Source organism: Gymnodraco acuticeps, unplaced genomic scaffold (genome assembly GCF_902827175.1).
Source record: "Gymnodraco acuticeps unplaced genomic scaffold, fGymAcu1.1, whole genome shotgun sequence".
Lineage (NCBI taxonomy): Eukaryota > Metazoa > Chordata > Actinopteri > Perciformes > Bathydraconidae > Gymnodraco > Gymnodraco acuticeps.
In genome coordinates, this window is record NW_022989810.1 from 3,848,291 (window position 1) to 3,862,746 (window position 14,456).

Below are 14,456 nucleotides of genomic sequence, written 5' to 3' on the forward strand. Positions count from 1 at the left end.
TGTGTATTTACCTATAGAAACAAAGTTGTTTCTGTCCTTTAAGTAGGATTCAAACCAATTCAGAACTGTTTCCGAAAGTCCCACCCAGTTTTCCAGTCGGTCTAGTAATATGCTGTGGTCAACAGTGTCAAACGCAGCACTGAGATCTAATAATACTAACACTGAAGTTCTGCCACTGTCTGTGTTTAAGTGGATGTCATTAAAGACCTTTACAAGAGCAGTCTCAGTGCTGTGGTTTGGACGAAAGCCTGACTGGAACACATCAAAACAGTTATTTAAATGCAAGAAATTACTCAACTGTTGAAAAACAACTTTTTCAATGATTTTACCTAGAAATGGGAGGTTTGATATGGGCCTGTAATTGTTCATTACTGAAGCATCTAGATTATTCTTTTTTAAGAGCGGTTTAATGACTGCAGTTTTCAGGGCCTGTGGAAAAATACCTGAGTGAAGAGATTTGTTTAATATATGAAGTAGATCTGAGGCCATGCAAGGCAAAACATCTTTGAAAAATCCTGTTGGAATAATATCAAGGCAGCAAGAGGAGGATTTCAGAAGTTGAATAATGTCCTCTAGGTTTTTATCATTAATCTGATGGAATTGTGTCATGATGTCTGAATTGATGTTAAGTGGAGATAGGGACAACACATTTGCTGTTCCTGATGCAGAGGCACTGACTGCTTGTCTGATTTTCTGAATTTTGTCAGTGAAAAAGGAGGCAAAATCATTGCACGCCCTGGTGGATAGAAATTCAGAGGCTACTGACACTGGGGGGTTAGTTAGTCTGTCGAAGGTAGCTAACAAGGCACGTGCGTTGTTTTTGTTTTTGGTAATGATGTCAGAGAAGAAAGATTGTCGTGCGTTTTTCAATTCCAAATTATAAAGGCCAAGTCTCTCTTTATAGATTTCAAAGTGAACCTGGAGATTTGTTTTTCGCCACCTGCGTTCAGCTTTTCGACATTCTCTTTTTTCTGTTTTCACGGTCATGGCCTTTCTCCATGGAGATATTTTCTTGCCAGACACTTCCTTTAACCTAGTTGGAGCAATGGCATCTATAACATTTTTAATTTTTGAATTAAAATGATCTACTAGCTCATTTACTGAGATGTTGGCAGGGGCAAGTGTGGAAGAGAAATTCTGAGTAAACATTTCCCTAGTGTTTTCAGTTAAATATCGCTTTGTGGTTACCTCTTTTTGAACATTTTTGTGAACAGAAATAGAGCTCTCAAAGAAAACACAAGAATGGTCAGAGAGTGCAACATCAGTCACCACAACCTTAGAGATATTCACACCCTTTGAGATAATTAAGTCCAGAGTGTGCCCCTTATTGTGCGTGGGCTCCGTCACATGCTGAGTCAGTCCATAGCTATCAAGAACACAAAATAGTTCTTTAGCCCCTCTGTCCTGGGGGTTGTCAACATGGATGTTAAAATCACCAACAATGACTAGACGGTCAAAGTCAATACACACTATAGACAGCAGTTCAGTAAAGTCATCAAAAAAGCTTGCACAGTATTTGGGTGGTCTATAGATATTTAGGAACAGAGCTCGAGAGGAGCATTTCAGCCGAAGGGCCACATATTCAAAAGAATCAAAGTTTCCTTACGATGTCTTCCTGCATTGAAGGGAATCATTGAATAGAATAGCAAGTCCACCCCCTTTCTTATGCATTCTTTCCTGACTCATAAAACTAAAGTTGGGAGGGGTTGATTCGATAAGAACAGCTGCATTGTTATTTTGTTCAATCCAAGTTTCTGTTAAAAACATAAAATCGAGATTGTGCTCAGTGATAAAATCATTGATTACAAATGTTTTTCCTGCCAAAGACCTGACATTTAATAAAGCTAGTTTAAGTTTGTTAAACACACTATCAGTCATGTTTTTTGTAACAAGCTGTGGCTGACATGGAATCACTGTTAAATTAGATACACTCACACAAACGTTTGAGCGCTTCCTGTTTCTATGATTCACCGCTCTTAATCTATTACCTATCAACACAGATATCGGCAAAGCTACTGGCAGGCAGGGCCCCGACATGTCCTGGAAAGAGTTGAGAGTGCCATACGCCCTTGAGCCTGGACCCATCACATATCAGTAAGAGTTTGTTGTGAGAGCATTTCATAACATGGTTTAGTCTACTGACTCGTCTGACCAGACCTAGTCGCCAACGGTGACCAGGAAAGACGCCACTGTTCCCCAAACTGTCTTGCATTGTGCTCCTTCCCTTATTTCAAAATAAACAAAGATGGAATACCCACTGGAAAGCATCTAAAATCCTTCCGAAATGAAATATTTTGTTTTGGTGAGAGCCGTGGACTTCTTTGTAGAAGTCTTACTGGCTGCGGAAGGAATCCTGTTTATCAGGCACCAAAGAGAACCACACAGTCTAGAGAAATAATGCCTCTGCGCCACAATAAACACATCTACAGAAACATTATTTATGCCAAATGGTTGTCTATTGTAGAGTGATCACTTGGGAATGCACAACATGGCTACACACTCAGCGACCAAGCATAAAAATAGAGCTATACACAGACTTTGATACAAAATATTTTTAGAATATCGGTTAAAAAGGCACCAGACAGAAACACCACTATGAATGGTTCCTCAGAAGCATTTTTGCTAAAGTGGCTGTGATTGTGTTTGAATGTGTGTTTCCCTTACCTTGCAAACAGTCTCAACGTCCCAGGGCAGGATGGTCTGCAGATCGATGACCTCGCAGGACACCCCCAGTTTCTCTTGGGCCATGTTGGCAACCTCCCTCATCACATGGATCTAAAAAAAGGGAAGAGAAAAGGAAAAAAGCCTTTAAATCTAGTGAGCTATAAGCAGTTAAAAGTTTGAACTAGGTGAATTAAATGCTAATGATCACGAGGGGACTAAGTGTGAATTGAGGCTTCCTATTAGCTCTCTAGTTAAAAAAAAAAAAAAAAACTTATCACAACTCTTTTTTTTGTCTTCGTCCTGTTTTATTTGTTGAACACTAGACTAGTTACCTTTGTTGGCGTTAGGAAATTCTACTTCTAGAGGAAGCAAGTTGCGGCTCACATGTTTAGTAGTCAAGGCAACATTTTTGAAGAATTCTTGTTCATCCAGTAAGACAGAATGCCAAACTAGTGTGACCAGCCAGTGCTGACAGAGAGCCAATAGGCGCGTTCACACCAAAGTACTTTTCCCCGTACTTTTCCCAATTAGTTCCGTTAGTACCCCTTATGTTGCGTTCACACCAAAAAGAGTACGTAGTGCCGGGAACTTTTACCCCCATTTTTAGTGCCTGCTAGAGAGGTGGTACCAAAAAAGTACCAATTTCTATTGGCTGAGCGAATTGCAAACCACGCCCCGTAAAACTCTGAAACCTTTTAAAATGCGTGTTTTCTAAATGGAGATCGGCTAAGCTAACGCAGTATATGCTCCGATCGTCCACACTCACAACAATGGCCTATACAGACATAAATAAACCAGCGACTGTATTCGTCATGACACAGACAGTCTGTGGTTTGTACTTGTTTAACTTTTGTCTAGTTTCTGAACAGATATGAGGAGCTGTGAGCTTGAGTGCTAACAGCTAACGGCTGATGTTGTTTTTCTGTGGTTCTCATTGAAGATGACGTCACGGCTCCGCCTACACTGCGTTACTATAGTTACTGCCCCAGCTACTAAACTGTAATGGAAACGCAGCATTAAAGTGAGCCGGGCCTAACAAGGCCTAACGAGGCCTAGCCATACCGAGCGAAGCCGAGCGAGGCCCTGTAGTGGAAATGCGCCATAAGTGCCGGCACTAAGTACGGCAAAGTACTTGGTGTGAAAGCGGCTAATTCCACTAGTGGAGGAAACTGCTGTCTGATATAAAGGATGTGCATTAAATACTTAAACGGCTTGCCATATGGGAACGTCTGCTACATCAACTTTTGTCCTGTATGTGTTGTGTATTATGTTTTCAATTTAGCAGGCTTGAATAAAAAAATTAACAAAGATGATTGAGAAAAAACATGGACATTTTCACATTAGCAAGTTATTCCCGTAAAATCATCATTGTGTAATTGCTGGAGTCTGTGTATTGGCAGACATTAGGGGCTGCTTTTAAATTAGAACCGCTGTCCATCCATCCATCCATCTTCTCCCGCTTATCCGTGGTCGGGTCGCGGGGGTAGCAGTTCCAGCAGAGAGCCCCAAACTTTCTTTTCCCTGGCGACATCAGAACCGCTGTGACAAATCTAAATCATCCTAACTAAAAGAGTTGTCAACACGTCCAAACGTGGAAGACGCGAGCCCTGGCTTCACCCTCACAAAAAACCGTAATAACTCGGGGCATTTATTACAGAGAAATGGAGCAGTTACATTGTTCCCACACGATTAAAGAGGACCTTCCTGAGCAGTGGTGTAGTGGGGATTTTTTTACTGGAGGACCGCTATTTTAATTAGGTAATCCCAAACAATGCCGCGCACGCGTGCACTCACAAAACGGGCAGACAGGTCCACAGAAACTACAAGAATGCTTAGTCCTACTTTAGTTACTGTACTGCAAAATGCAGACGGCGCTGCGATCAACACACACACAGACTCAAAACCATGGACACACTGGCACATAAGTTACATAAACAATTTATAGGCCTAAATTGCATAAGCTACAGTATTGCAACTAAGCAGACCTCTCTCTCTCTCAATCTATTTAAAACTCATAACAAACAAACAAAATTCCCAAAGTTGTCCTGAAATATATTTATTAAATAAACGAAACGAACAATATAGCCTACTTATGCAAACAACATTGAATCTGGACTTGAAATTATTCTGATTAGGCCTAGCCTACATTGCAACACACACACACACACACACACACACACACACACACACACACACACACACACACACACACACACACACACACACACACACACACACACACACACACACACACACACACACACACACACACACACACACACACACACACACACACACACACACACACACACACACACACACACACACACACACACACACACACACACACACACACACACACACACACACACACACACACACCACACACACCCACACACACACACACACACACACACACACACACACACACACACACACACACACACACACACACACACACACACACACACACACACACACACACACACACACACACACACACACACACACACACACACACACACACACACACTATTTATTTGAATTCCTGCTCTTCTTGTTGATCCGGATCATTTGGCTCTGCTCACCAAGAAGAGCCGGCTCTTTCGGCTCCCAAACGGCTCTTCAGTTTACCACATATTATACCTTTTAATTAAATCAAATGTAGCCCTGTTTTGACTAATTATATGTGTACACATATATCACTTAAATTATTCAATACAACCTTTGTACTGAAGTATTCAAAAGTAAAAATTACATGTTTAATATAAACGATTTGCTGTGGCCAATTGTTTTCATTGCATTTACAGACCCGTGTAACACTCCGATACCACCCAATGAATGCATTGACTTGCTTCTGGAACCACGCTACACAAAACAGATAGCAACACCTATAAAAACTATTTAAAAAAAGGGGCTACTGTATCGACCTATATAAAAGATCCTGCATTTTAGCCATGCCTCATTTCGCTCTATTTGCTCTTTCTAGCGCTGTTTTTGCAGGGGGCTGATTCTGTGAGCTGCAGCTGACCACGCCCCCCTGTAGGAGAGGGGAGCGTGCTTTGAGATCAGCTGCTGGGCTGTCAGAAGAGGGGGAGAAAAAGAGATCTCAGTCCTCCGTGTTTTATTCTTATCGAAGTAAGAAGAGAAGTAATGGGGCAGAAACCCTCCTTTTTACGCAGCGGCCCAGACATAGACATCAAACGGCGACACATATTCAGTTGCCAGTTACTTTGGCATTAGGGCAGGGATATCTAGATACTTTCCAAGGTTTGACATCATGAATTGTGCTACTTTTAAAGCAAGCAACGATGTTTTCAAATCTGTAATCAAAAAGCTCCTCAAAAACACTATCGAAGCAGTTCCTGCTGTTGCTACGTTAGTTCAAACAGTAACAACGGACTACTTTTCTTAGCGGATGCATGTCAATTTAAATCAATACATAAAATTATTTTTTAAATCAATAAAATAATTTTCTAAATCCATAAAAGCATTTAAATTAATATTGGGAGTCATGTCGTTACTTTGTTGAGAATGTGGCCATGTAATAAGCGGGATAATGTGCACAGTGCATAATGTGCCTTCAAGCCGATCTAGATCCCTCCGCAAAAAAAGGAGCAAGAGCCGGCAAGAGCCGGCTCCCGTCGTTCACTTAAAAGAGCCGGCTCTTTGAGCCGGCTCATTCGCGACCGACACATCACTAACACACACACACCCACACACACAGCATTTTGAAGACTGATAAATCCGTAGTGGATGAACAAACTTTCCAGCCCAGTTTCCCAGCTTTGCAGTCTATCCACGGCTTGTTTCCTCCGCCACATCTCCTCCGTCCATACTTCTGGGAAAGGTGAGCTTGAGCTTGTGAGGGAATATTTCTGTCTTTACTCCTAGATATTTGACCTTATTGCCTGTTGACGTTAATAACCAACCCTGACTCTGTTATCTCCTTTAAAGAATGTGCTGCTGCACTTATATGTGGATATTCTCAATTTTATGACCGGTCAACTCTCGGTCACAGAGCCTAAGAGTTGACAGGTGATTCAGTGTCTCCAGATGTTGGGGCTATCTCCAGTGCTCCATGTTGATTAACTCTCTGTAAACTAGTTAAAAGGTCTATCGAGAGAGAGGCTGGTCAGAATTGATGTGGCAACCCACCCGTGCAGTCAGAACCTCTGGCTGCTGTGACTTGTGATGTGAAATTAGAGATGTCCCGATCCGATCACGTGATTTTCAAAAGATTGTAATCGGGAGAAAAAAATCGGGGATTGGGATTTTTTTAATAATTTGATTTAATGTTACAAAACAAAAATTACCATGTTCACGTCTTAACGTCATCCTGAGGCCTTAGTTTTGGTTTAAAATTACACAACATCATGTATGTGTTGCTTCTTTTGGGCTTGTTTTCATAGACCTGGTTGCTTATTTCTTTCAAATCTGGCAACAAGATAGCTGAATTCATCGCGTTGGATGACCAGCCGTTATCTGTTACCTTTTTTTTTTCTCTTAATGCATTGCATAAAGATCGGATTGGGAAAAATCGGTATCGGCAGATTGTCAAAATCAAATGATCGGAATCGGATCAGGAGCAAAAAAAGGTGATCGGGACATCCCTATGTGAAATTCTCCGGCCGATACCACCAGTGTTTGACATCAAAGCTCCAACTCTCCTCGTGTCTCTCTGAGTCCTGACTCTCCATTGCTGCAAAAGTTTCCCTTACAGAGCTAGCCAGGGGAATGTTGCTAGCGCAGCTAACGTTAACGTTAGTGCTAGCATTATCCAGGTCTTTAGGCGGCTCTTCTCATGATGTAGTGCTAGTAGCAGCTTCACTTGTAGCTTCGGTGCTGCTAGCCTCTTTCTTCTTGTGAATTATATTCTTTTTAGAAAATAAGTCAAGTAAAAAATGTTTGCCTGCCATTATAGAGCTTTTTCGTTAGCGTTCTTGAGGGAAAGAGCTGCCGCAAAATCGGCGAGCTGGCTCGCCGTGGGTGTGTCACTGACACACCCCCAGCTCGCCGCGGGGTCACGAGCGTGATGACGAATCATAATTCTTTAAGGAAATCGTTTTTATTTTGTATTATAATTACTGTGAAATGTATTATGTTTTTGTCATTATTACAACAAATACACACTTGCAACTGATAACTGGCAATGATTTTATATTTATTAGATTATTAAAAAAAAGATCATGCTCCAAATAAGTGGGGGTACGGCATACCCCCGCGTCCAACGCCCACTACACCACTGTTCCTGAGGGAGAAATAATAGATGGAGGGACTGATAGTCCAGGGGAAAAAAGGTCCTGTTTGGGTGATCAGAAGCTAAGGACTCATCCTTCCCCTGCACTCAGTGAAAGATGTTTTCTTAACTCTCTGATGGACGAGGCGAGTAATGAGTTGGAAGGGACAAGGGTGGCCTTTTGCTTTCCACTACTTCACTGGATCCTCGTTCTTCTCTATCCACTCCAACAATAATACTCTAATGGGTTACTTTTCCTTCAATGCCCTCGAAAGCCCCCTCCCGTGCTCCAGGTACATTGTGACCTGGATAAGCCGGTTTAAGTGGACCGGGCGCAATGAAAGTCGGAGGATGACTCCCGGGGAGTTCCAGGCAGCTTGATACGGATCGGCAGGAAATAAAATCCCTCGGATGAAAAGAGAGGCAACAATGGAAAGCGTGCGGCGTGAACACATGGAGAGCCGAGAACGGCCTTGATGATGTGTAGATGTTTGTGCAGATACAGCCGCAGACTGCCGGCTGGGAGACCCCACTGGGACGGAGTGGGATGGGGGCTTTTGATGGACTTAAAGTTAATCCGTCGCTAGCCTCAGTGGCTTTAAACGTCATTTAGCGGGGATGAGAGTGGACTCCTTTTTTTCCAGAGGCCATGGAAAATGATGCAAAGATAGCTGATTACTTAAACTCCTCACCCACAGAGTCTGTCAATGATGCACAGAGAAACGCCTACCTGTGTCCCCCAGGCAACAAGGGTGACGTCACTTCCTTCCTGTACGATATCGGCCTGCGAGAGTGGGATGGTGTAGGGCTCCACGGGAACCTGCTCCACTGGGGAAACACAGACACACACATTCACCGTCAGCTACTGGCCTCATCAACAAGGCCTCATTCATGTGAGCACATCACATCTATTTTCATACACTAAAACCTTGATCATTCTTCTGTATATTTTGCACATGTAATCAGTGCTACTTCCTTAAAGACTCTCAAATTCTGATACTGAACCTATTTTATTTTTCAGAGAAAATATATTCATTATGGGATGTCATCAAATGCCGTTGGCATGGCGACAGATCATTCGCCATCAAGTTAGTTCAAAAGTTTGCAGTTCAAATATTCTGCTGCTTTTCCAAGCCTTTTTACTTTATTTTCTCATCACACATTCAAGCCCCCAGTGTTCATGTATCATTTCAATCTAAATTATTCACTTTCTTCTTACACATTACATTTCAGCATAGCAGTTTAGCGTCAGCTTTTCAGCATAAAAGCATTCCCACTAGCAATTTCTTCAGGAATTGCATTCTCTAGTTTGGATATAATATTGGTGTTACATGGGTATAATATGGGTCTAATAACATTCTTCTATGGGTATAATAACAGTGTAAGATGGGTATAATAAGGGTGTAACGTAGGTGTGATACAGATGTAACATGGGCGTAAAACCGTAATAACATGGGTGTAATTTGGGTGTTTTAGAGGTGTAATGTAGAAAATGGCTATCAATTAGTTTTCCAAAATAATAATATATGAATGCCCATTCAAGGGTAAAACATGTTTTATATTAGCTCCTTTTATTTAAATTAATTCCTGTTTATGTATGCACCATTGTACATCAAAGGCAAATTCCATGTAACCCTCCTCGACAGTAAAGCTGATTCAATGACAGATTAATATCCCAACATTGCAAACACATCAAATGCAGGCTCACACACACCTAAACTTTGGTCCATTGCGAACACTGTACACCATGTGGTTTTCATGTCAAACCTTGAATCGAGCAGACCCTAAATGATAGACTAGATGACAAACTGTTGAAATGACAAAAAAATTCCGACTCCAAAACGTTTTATCTGGCCCGATTCAAATGCTCTTTTATGCTTTTTCCAGGACCTCATCTCTCACCAGAGACCCAATGTTCCTTTTATCAGCATAATTTCATGCATGACCTCATGATATCTGTTGCCATATACAAGCCCATAACTAAGATTAATCTGAACAACAAAACATTGCTAGGGTGGAATATCTATCAGAAAAAGGGGGGCCTCTGCACCAAAAAGGAGGCCCTGCAGCGAACCTCTCTTTGAACTGGAGTCCAAGTGCATGGAAGTATATGTTTGGAATAATAGTGTTTTGGAAAACTAGTGAATGGTCATGGAAATCATTATAATGAAAAAAGGATTATCATGAACTACCATCACTTTAAAACATGTGGCTTAATAGCAATGTGTACATTGCCCAGAAACAACAAGTTATCACTAAATCTGGAATACCTTTGAATCTTGTTGACCGAGATGGCTCTGGCTGCAAAAACACAGGGCCTTAAAGTGTGAGCGGACATCGAACCGAAACTGCTAAAAGCATTCCGACATCGCAGCACATGCAAGTCAACTTTACAATTACGCAGAGTAATTACACTCCGGGGAAACGCTGGGTTTGAGACCTTTCTGGAAACCTTGAATGACTTCCATAATCCTTTCAAGCCTTTGAAAAAGCCATAAAGGAAAGAAAAATTGCCCATCTTACGACTCACTCGCTGTATTAAAACAACATAAAAGGGTTGAGTGAATCACACGCAACTCCTGATTTAGGCTTCCAGGGAGAGACTGAAAATAGGCCCTGAGAGGGGAATAATAGCATTTAGAAAAAAGTTCAAATTGAATTATGAAAACTAGGTTAAGGTTTATTGGCCTCTGCAAAAACAGCATGGCCTTGATGAGATAAATGTGTGGTTTTTGTCCTGTGTTGCAAAAGAGAGGCCGCTGCAATTAAAAACATGACTTCATATCCATACAGAGGCCATTAGAGGCATGCGGAGAGAGCACGAGAGCAGGTTCGCTTTGCCCCATAGGACATTTAAATAACTCCTGAAAGACTACCAGAACTAAAACCCCCAGTGTGAACTTGGTTGCATGGTTACTAAAAAGTTAAGGCAAGTGAAATTTTGGATTTTTTAATGCCATTCTGAAAGAAGTTTTAGACAAACTGACACTATACACTTAAGTGATAGCGTTGTTGAGTTAACATGAATTAACGATGTAAAGTGTACATTTAAAAGAATGAAAATAAAACGTTCTTATCGATATTTAAAATGAAAAAATGTGGCCCCTCTTATTTTTCAGTGAGGATAATATTGTAAGATATGATTATGATGAGATACGATAGCCCCACAAAATGCCTATGTCACAACATGTCTGTCTCAATATGCCTATGAAAATTAATTAATTCAAAGCTCTAGAAAACAGTGCATGTGGCACGTTAGCAACCGTTACAAGTTCGACATATTCAAGAAACTATGAAGAATTGTGATGATTAGAGTCAATCCTCTTGTGCCAAGAAGTGATTTTAATATCAGACTGTACTGTCACATCCTAATAAATGTTTTGGACAATAATCTTTAAACTGATGCCATGATTAAAACAATCTCAGCAGTCGGCTGTAACATTTCTCATATGGCTCTAATCAAACTAACAAAACTTGTCAAAAAGATTTGGCTTTGGGTGGCAGTACCAATCTGTTGTGGTTCTGCCTTTTATCACTATAATGAGTTTAAAAATCAGCTCTAAGCATATAAGGCTGTCTTTATCGTTACAATTGCAGCCTGCAATAACCAAAATTGTAAGAAAAAGACAGCATACATTTCTTACAGTTATGGAACATTTCGTTGCTAGCAAGCAAACAGTGCATTTGCAAACAACTTACTAAATATGTGCGTTGTTAGTTCTCCCATCCTGATCAATTAAGGCCTTATTTTAAGATTTATTTTGAAGCCTTTTAAGGATCTACAACAGTAATCCTCCGACAACTTCGAATGAATATTTCAAAGATTGGTGTTTTGTTAAAGCAGTATTGTCAGTTGGGTATTATTAATATAGTCTAAGACGAGTCTTGGCACAGGCTTGAATTGTATTGATGCATCTATTATATGTTGGTATGGGTCCATTTGGAAATGCTGCCAGCAATACCTCTCTTTACAGTGATGTAAATCACTTCCCAAGGGGCTAATAAAGTAAGATTGATGTGCAAACACAAATGCTGCCAAGAACTCCACCAGCACTTGGCTGTCCTTTTGAACCACATCCATCTGAGACATTCTTCTCTTATTATTATCATACTCAGTGACTTGCTCTGACACAGTGCTAAACATGTTCCAACGCACATGATCATAGTAAGACCAATCCAATTTCATTCATTTCACAGCAACTGACTCTAACAAGGCTTTGATGGATGGTTGAAGCCTCCATAGCTGATCGGTATTAAAGAAACCACAAATACACCAGTATCTGCCCTTATGCTTTCTGATATATTTTATGGCAACACTTTTCTGTTTCATAACAGTTGAAAAAGGCAAGAAGTTATCAATTACTATATAACTATTTACTCCCAGTGAATATTATAGATTCACACAGATCTTTGAAATGCTGACATTCCACAGCACACCCCTGTTGGACTTCAATTTATTGTTTGACATGAAAACATTAAATATTTTTAGAAATAAATACTTTTGTTGCATCGTTGATAGGTCACACACCTGTTTCAGTAAGTATCCCTTTAAGTTAAAAATAATCAAACATGAAATATATGCATACATCAGGGGTCGGCATCCCCTGGCATGCGTGCCACCATTGGCATGCGGGACCGTAACCAGTGGCACACTAGGAATAAGTGTGCAAAATATTTAAATTGTATTTTCGGATCCTGAACGAGACCGCCGGCAGAGCGCGTCTCCCCCTGCAGAAGGAAGCCATGCACGCAACGCAGCGCAGAAGGATAACTTATAGGCCCCGCTCTCTTTAACTCCAGTCGACTTTCTGCTGCTTTCCTCCATGGTGAAACGACCAGGGGTGTAGCGCACTTCTCACATTGCAGTACCCATAAGGAGCTGTACATGCCGCAGTTTTTGCGTGGATGTGTCTTTAGTTGAAAAACCAGTGGCGATCTGCTCATCTGTCATCGAAAATAATATGCTACACAGGGCGGACTGGCCAACTGTGTGTTCTGGAGAATCACAGTAGCCTACGTCCGGTCGTCAGCGAACCGAGCCGGTCGCCAGCGGGCCATTGACGACCAGACTCGTTTGCTGACGGCCGACACCGCCCTTTAGAATAGTTTAATGTCATTATACATGTACAATGAGATAAATGCTTCTCCCTTTCAAGGATGCCATCAAAACAAAAACAAAACATCACAACAAATACACGCAGCATACATACTTAGGAATAAGGGATAAAGGAATAAAGAGTAAAGTGCAGTAATTATTTCCAGGAGTATAAAAATAAAATCTGTAATGTAATAAATAATAATAGTGTGTATTTATAATAATAATAATAATAATAATAATAGTAATGATATATATATATGTACAGAGTCACATTGATTCACATGTCAGGTGTTAAGAGCAATGATGGCACCGATGTTTGTTTTGGATTTGATACACCATTGCGCCTGCCGGAGGGCAGCAGGTTGAACAGGTGAAAGCCGGGGTGTGAACTGTCCTTAACAATGTTTTTGGCTCTACCGAGGCAGCCGATGATCCTCTGTGCTGCTTTTACGACTCTCTGAAGCCTCATCCTGTCGGCCTCATCCTGTCGGCCTCAGTGCAGCTGGCGTACCAAACTGTGATGCAGTATGTCAATAGGCTCTCGATGGTAGAGCGGTAGAAGGTCACCAGCAGCTTAGTGGCCAAGTTGTTCTTCCTGAGCACCCTCAGGAAGTGCAGACGCTGCTGGGCCTTCTTGATGACAGCTGTGGTGTTGTCCTTCCAGGAAAACTTGTTGGTGATGAGGACGCCGAGGAACTTGAAGGTGTGGACCCTCTCCACACACTCGCCGTTAATGTCGAGGGGAGCGAGGTCGGTAGTATTCCTCCTGAAGTCTACGATGATTTATTTGGTTTTTGTGGGGTTCAGTGCCAGGTTGTTCACTGAACACCACGCTGAGAGCTTCAGTACCTCACTCCTGTAGGCCGACTCGTCTCCTCCTGAGATGAGCCCCACCACAGTGGTGTCGTCAGCAAACTTGACGATGATGTTCTCTGGGTGGGCTGGACTGCAGTCGTGGGTGTAGAGCGAGTACAGGAGAGGGCTCAGCACACAGCCCTGAGGAGAGCCGGTGCTGAGAGTGCGGGTGGAGGAGTGATGGGGGCCAAGTCTCACACGCTGGGGGTGGTTAGTGAGGAAATCTTTGATCCAGGAACAGGTGGGTGGGGGAAAGCCTAGGTTTGACAGTTTGCAAACTAGAATGTCCGGGATGATTGTATTGAACGCTGAGCTGTAGTCAATAAAGAGCAATCTGACATAGCTCCCACGATGCTCCAGGTGGCTCAGTGCAGAGTGGAGAGCTATGGCTATGGCGTCTTCAGTGGATCTATTTGCTCTGTAGGCAAACTGGTGTGGGTCGAGGGTGGGGGGAAGGCAGGCCTTTATGTGATGTAACACCAGCCTCTCAAAACACTTCATGATCACAGGTGTGAGTGCAATGGGGCGGTAGTCATTAAGGCTGTCTGTGGTTGCTTTCTTAGGAAAAGGAATGATAGTGACAGTTTTAAGGCAAGGTGG

General features: G+C 41.9%; 1 protein-coding gene across 1 annotated transcript in view; it reads right to left on the bottom strand.

The window, feature by feature from the left end:
- bckdhb (branched chain keto acid dehydrogenase E1 subunit beta) overlaps positions 1-14,456 on the bottom strand; it is a 103,084-nt gene that overhangs the window by 59,358 nt on the left and 29,270 nt on the right. Inside the window, exons 7-8 of the mRNA XM_034229455.1 lie at positions 8,634-8,731; positions 2,665-2,775 (exon numbers count right to left, since the gene is read on the bottom strand). Of these exons, the coding sequence (XP_034085346.1) occupies positions 2,665-2,775; positions 8,634-8,731 (209 nt within the window). The remainder of the gene's footprint in view (positions 1-2,664; positions 2,776-8,633; positions 8,732-14,456) is intronic.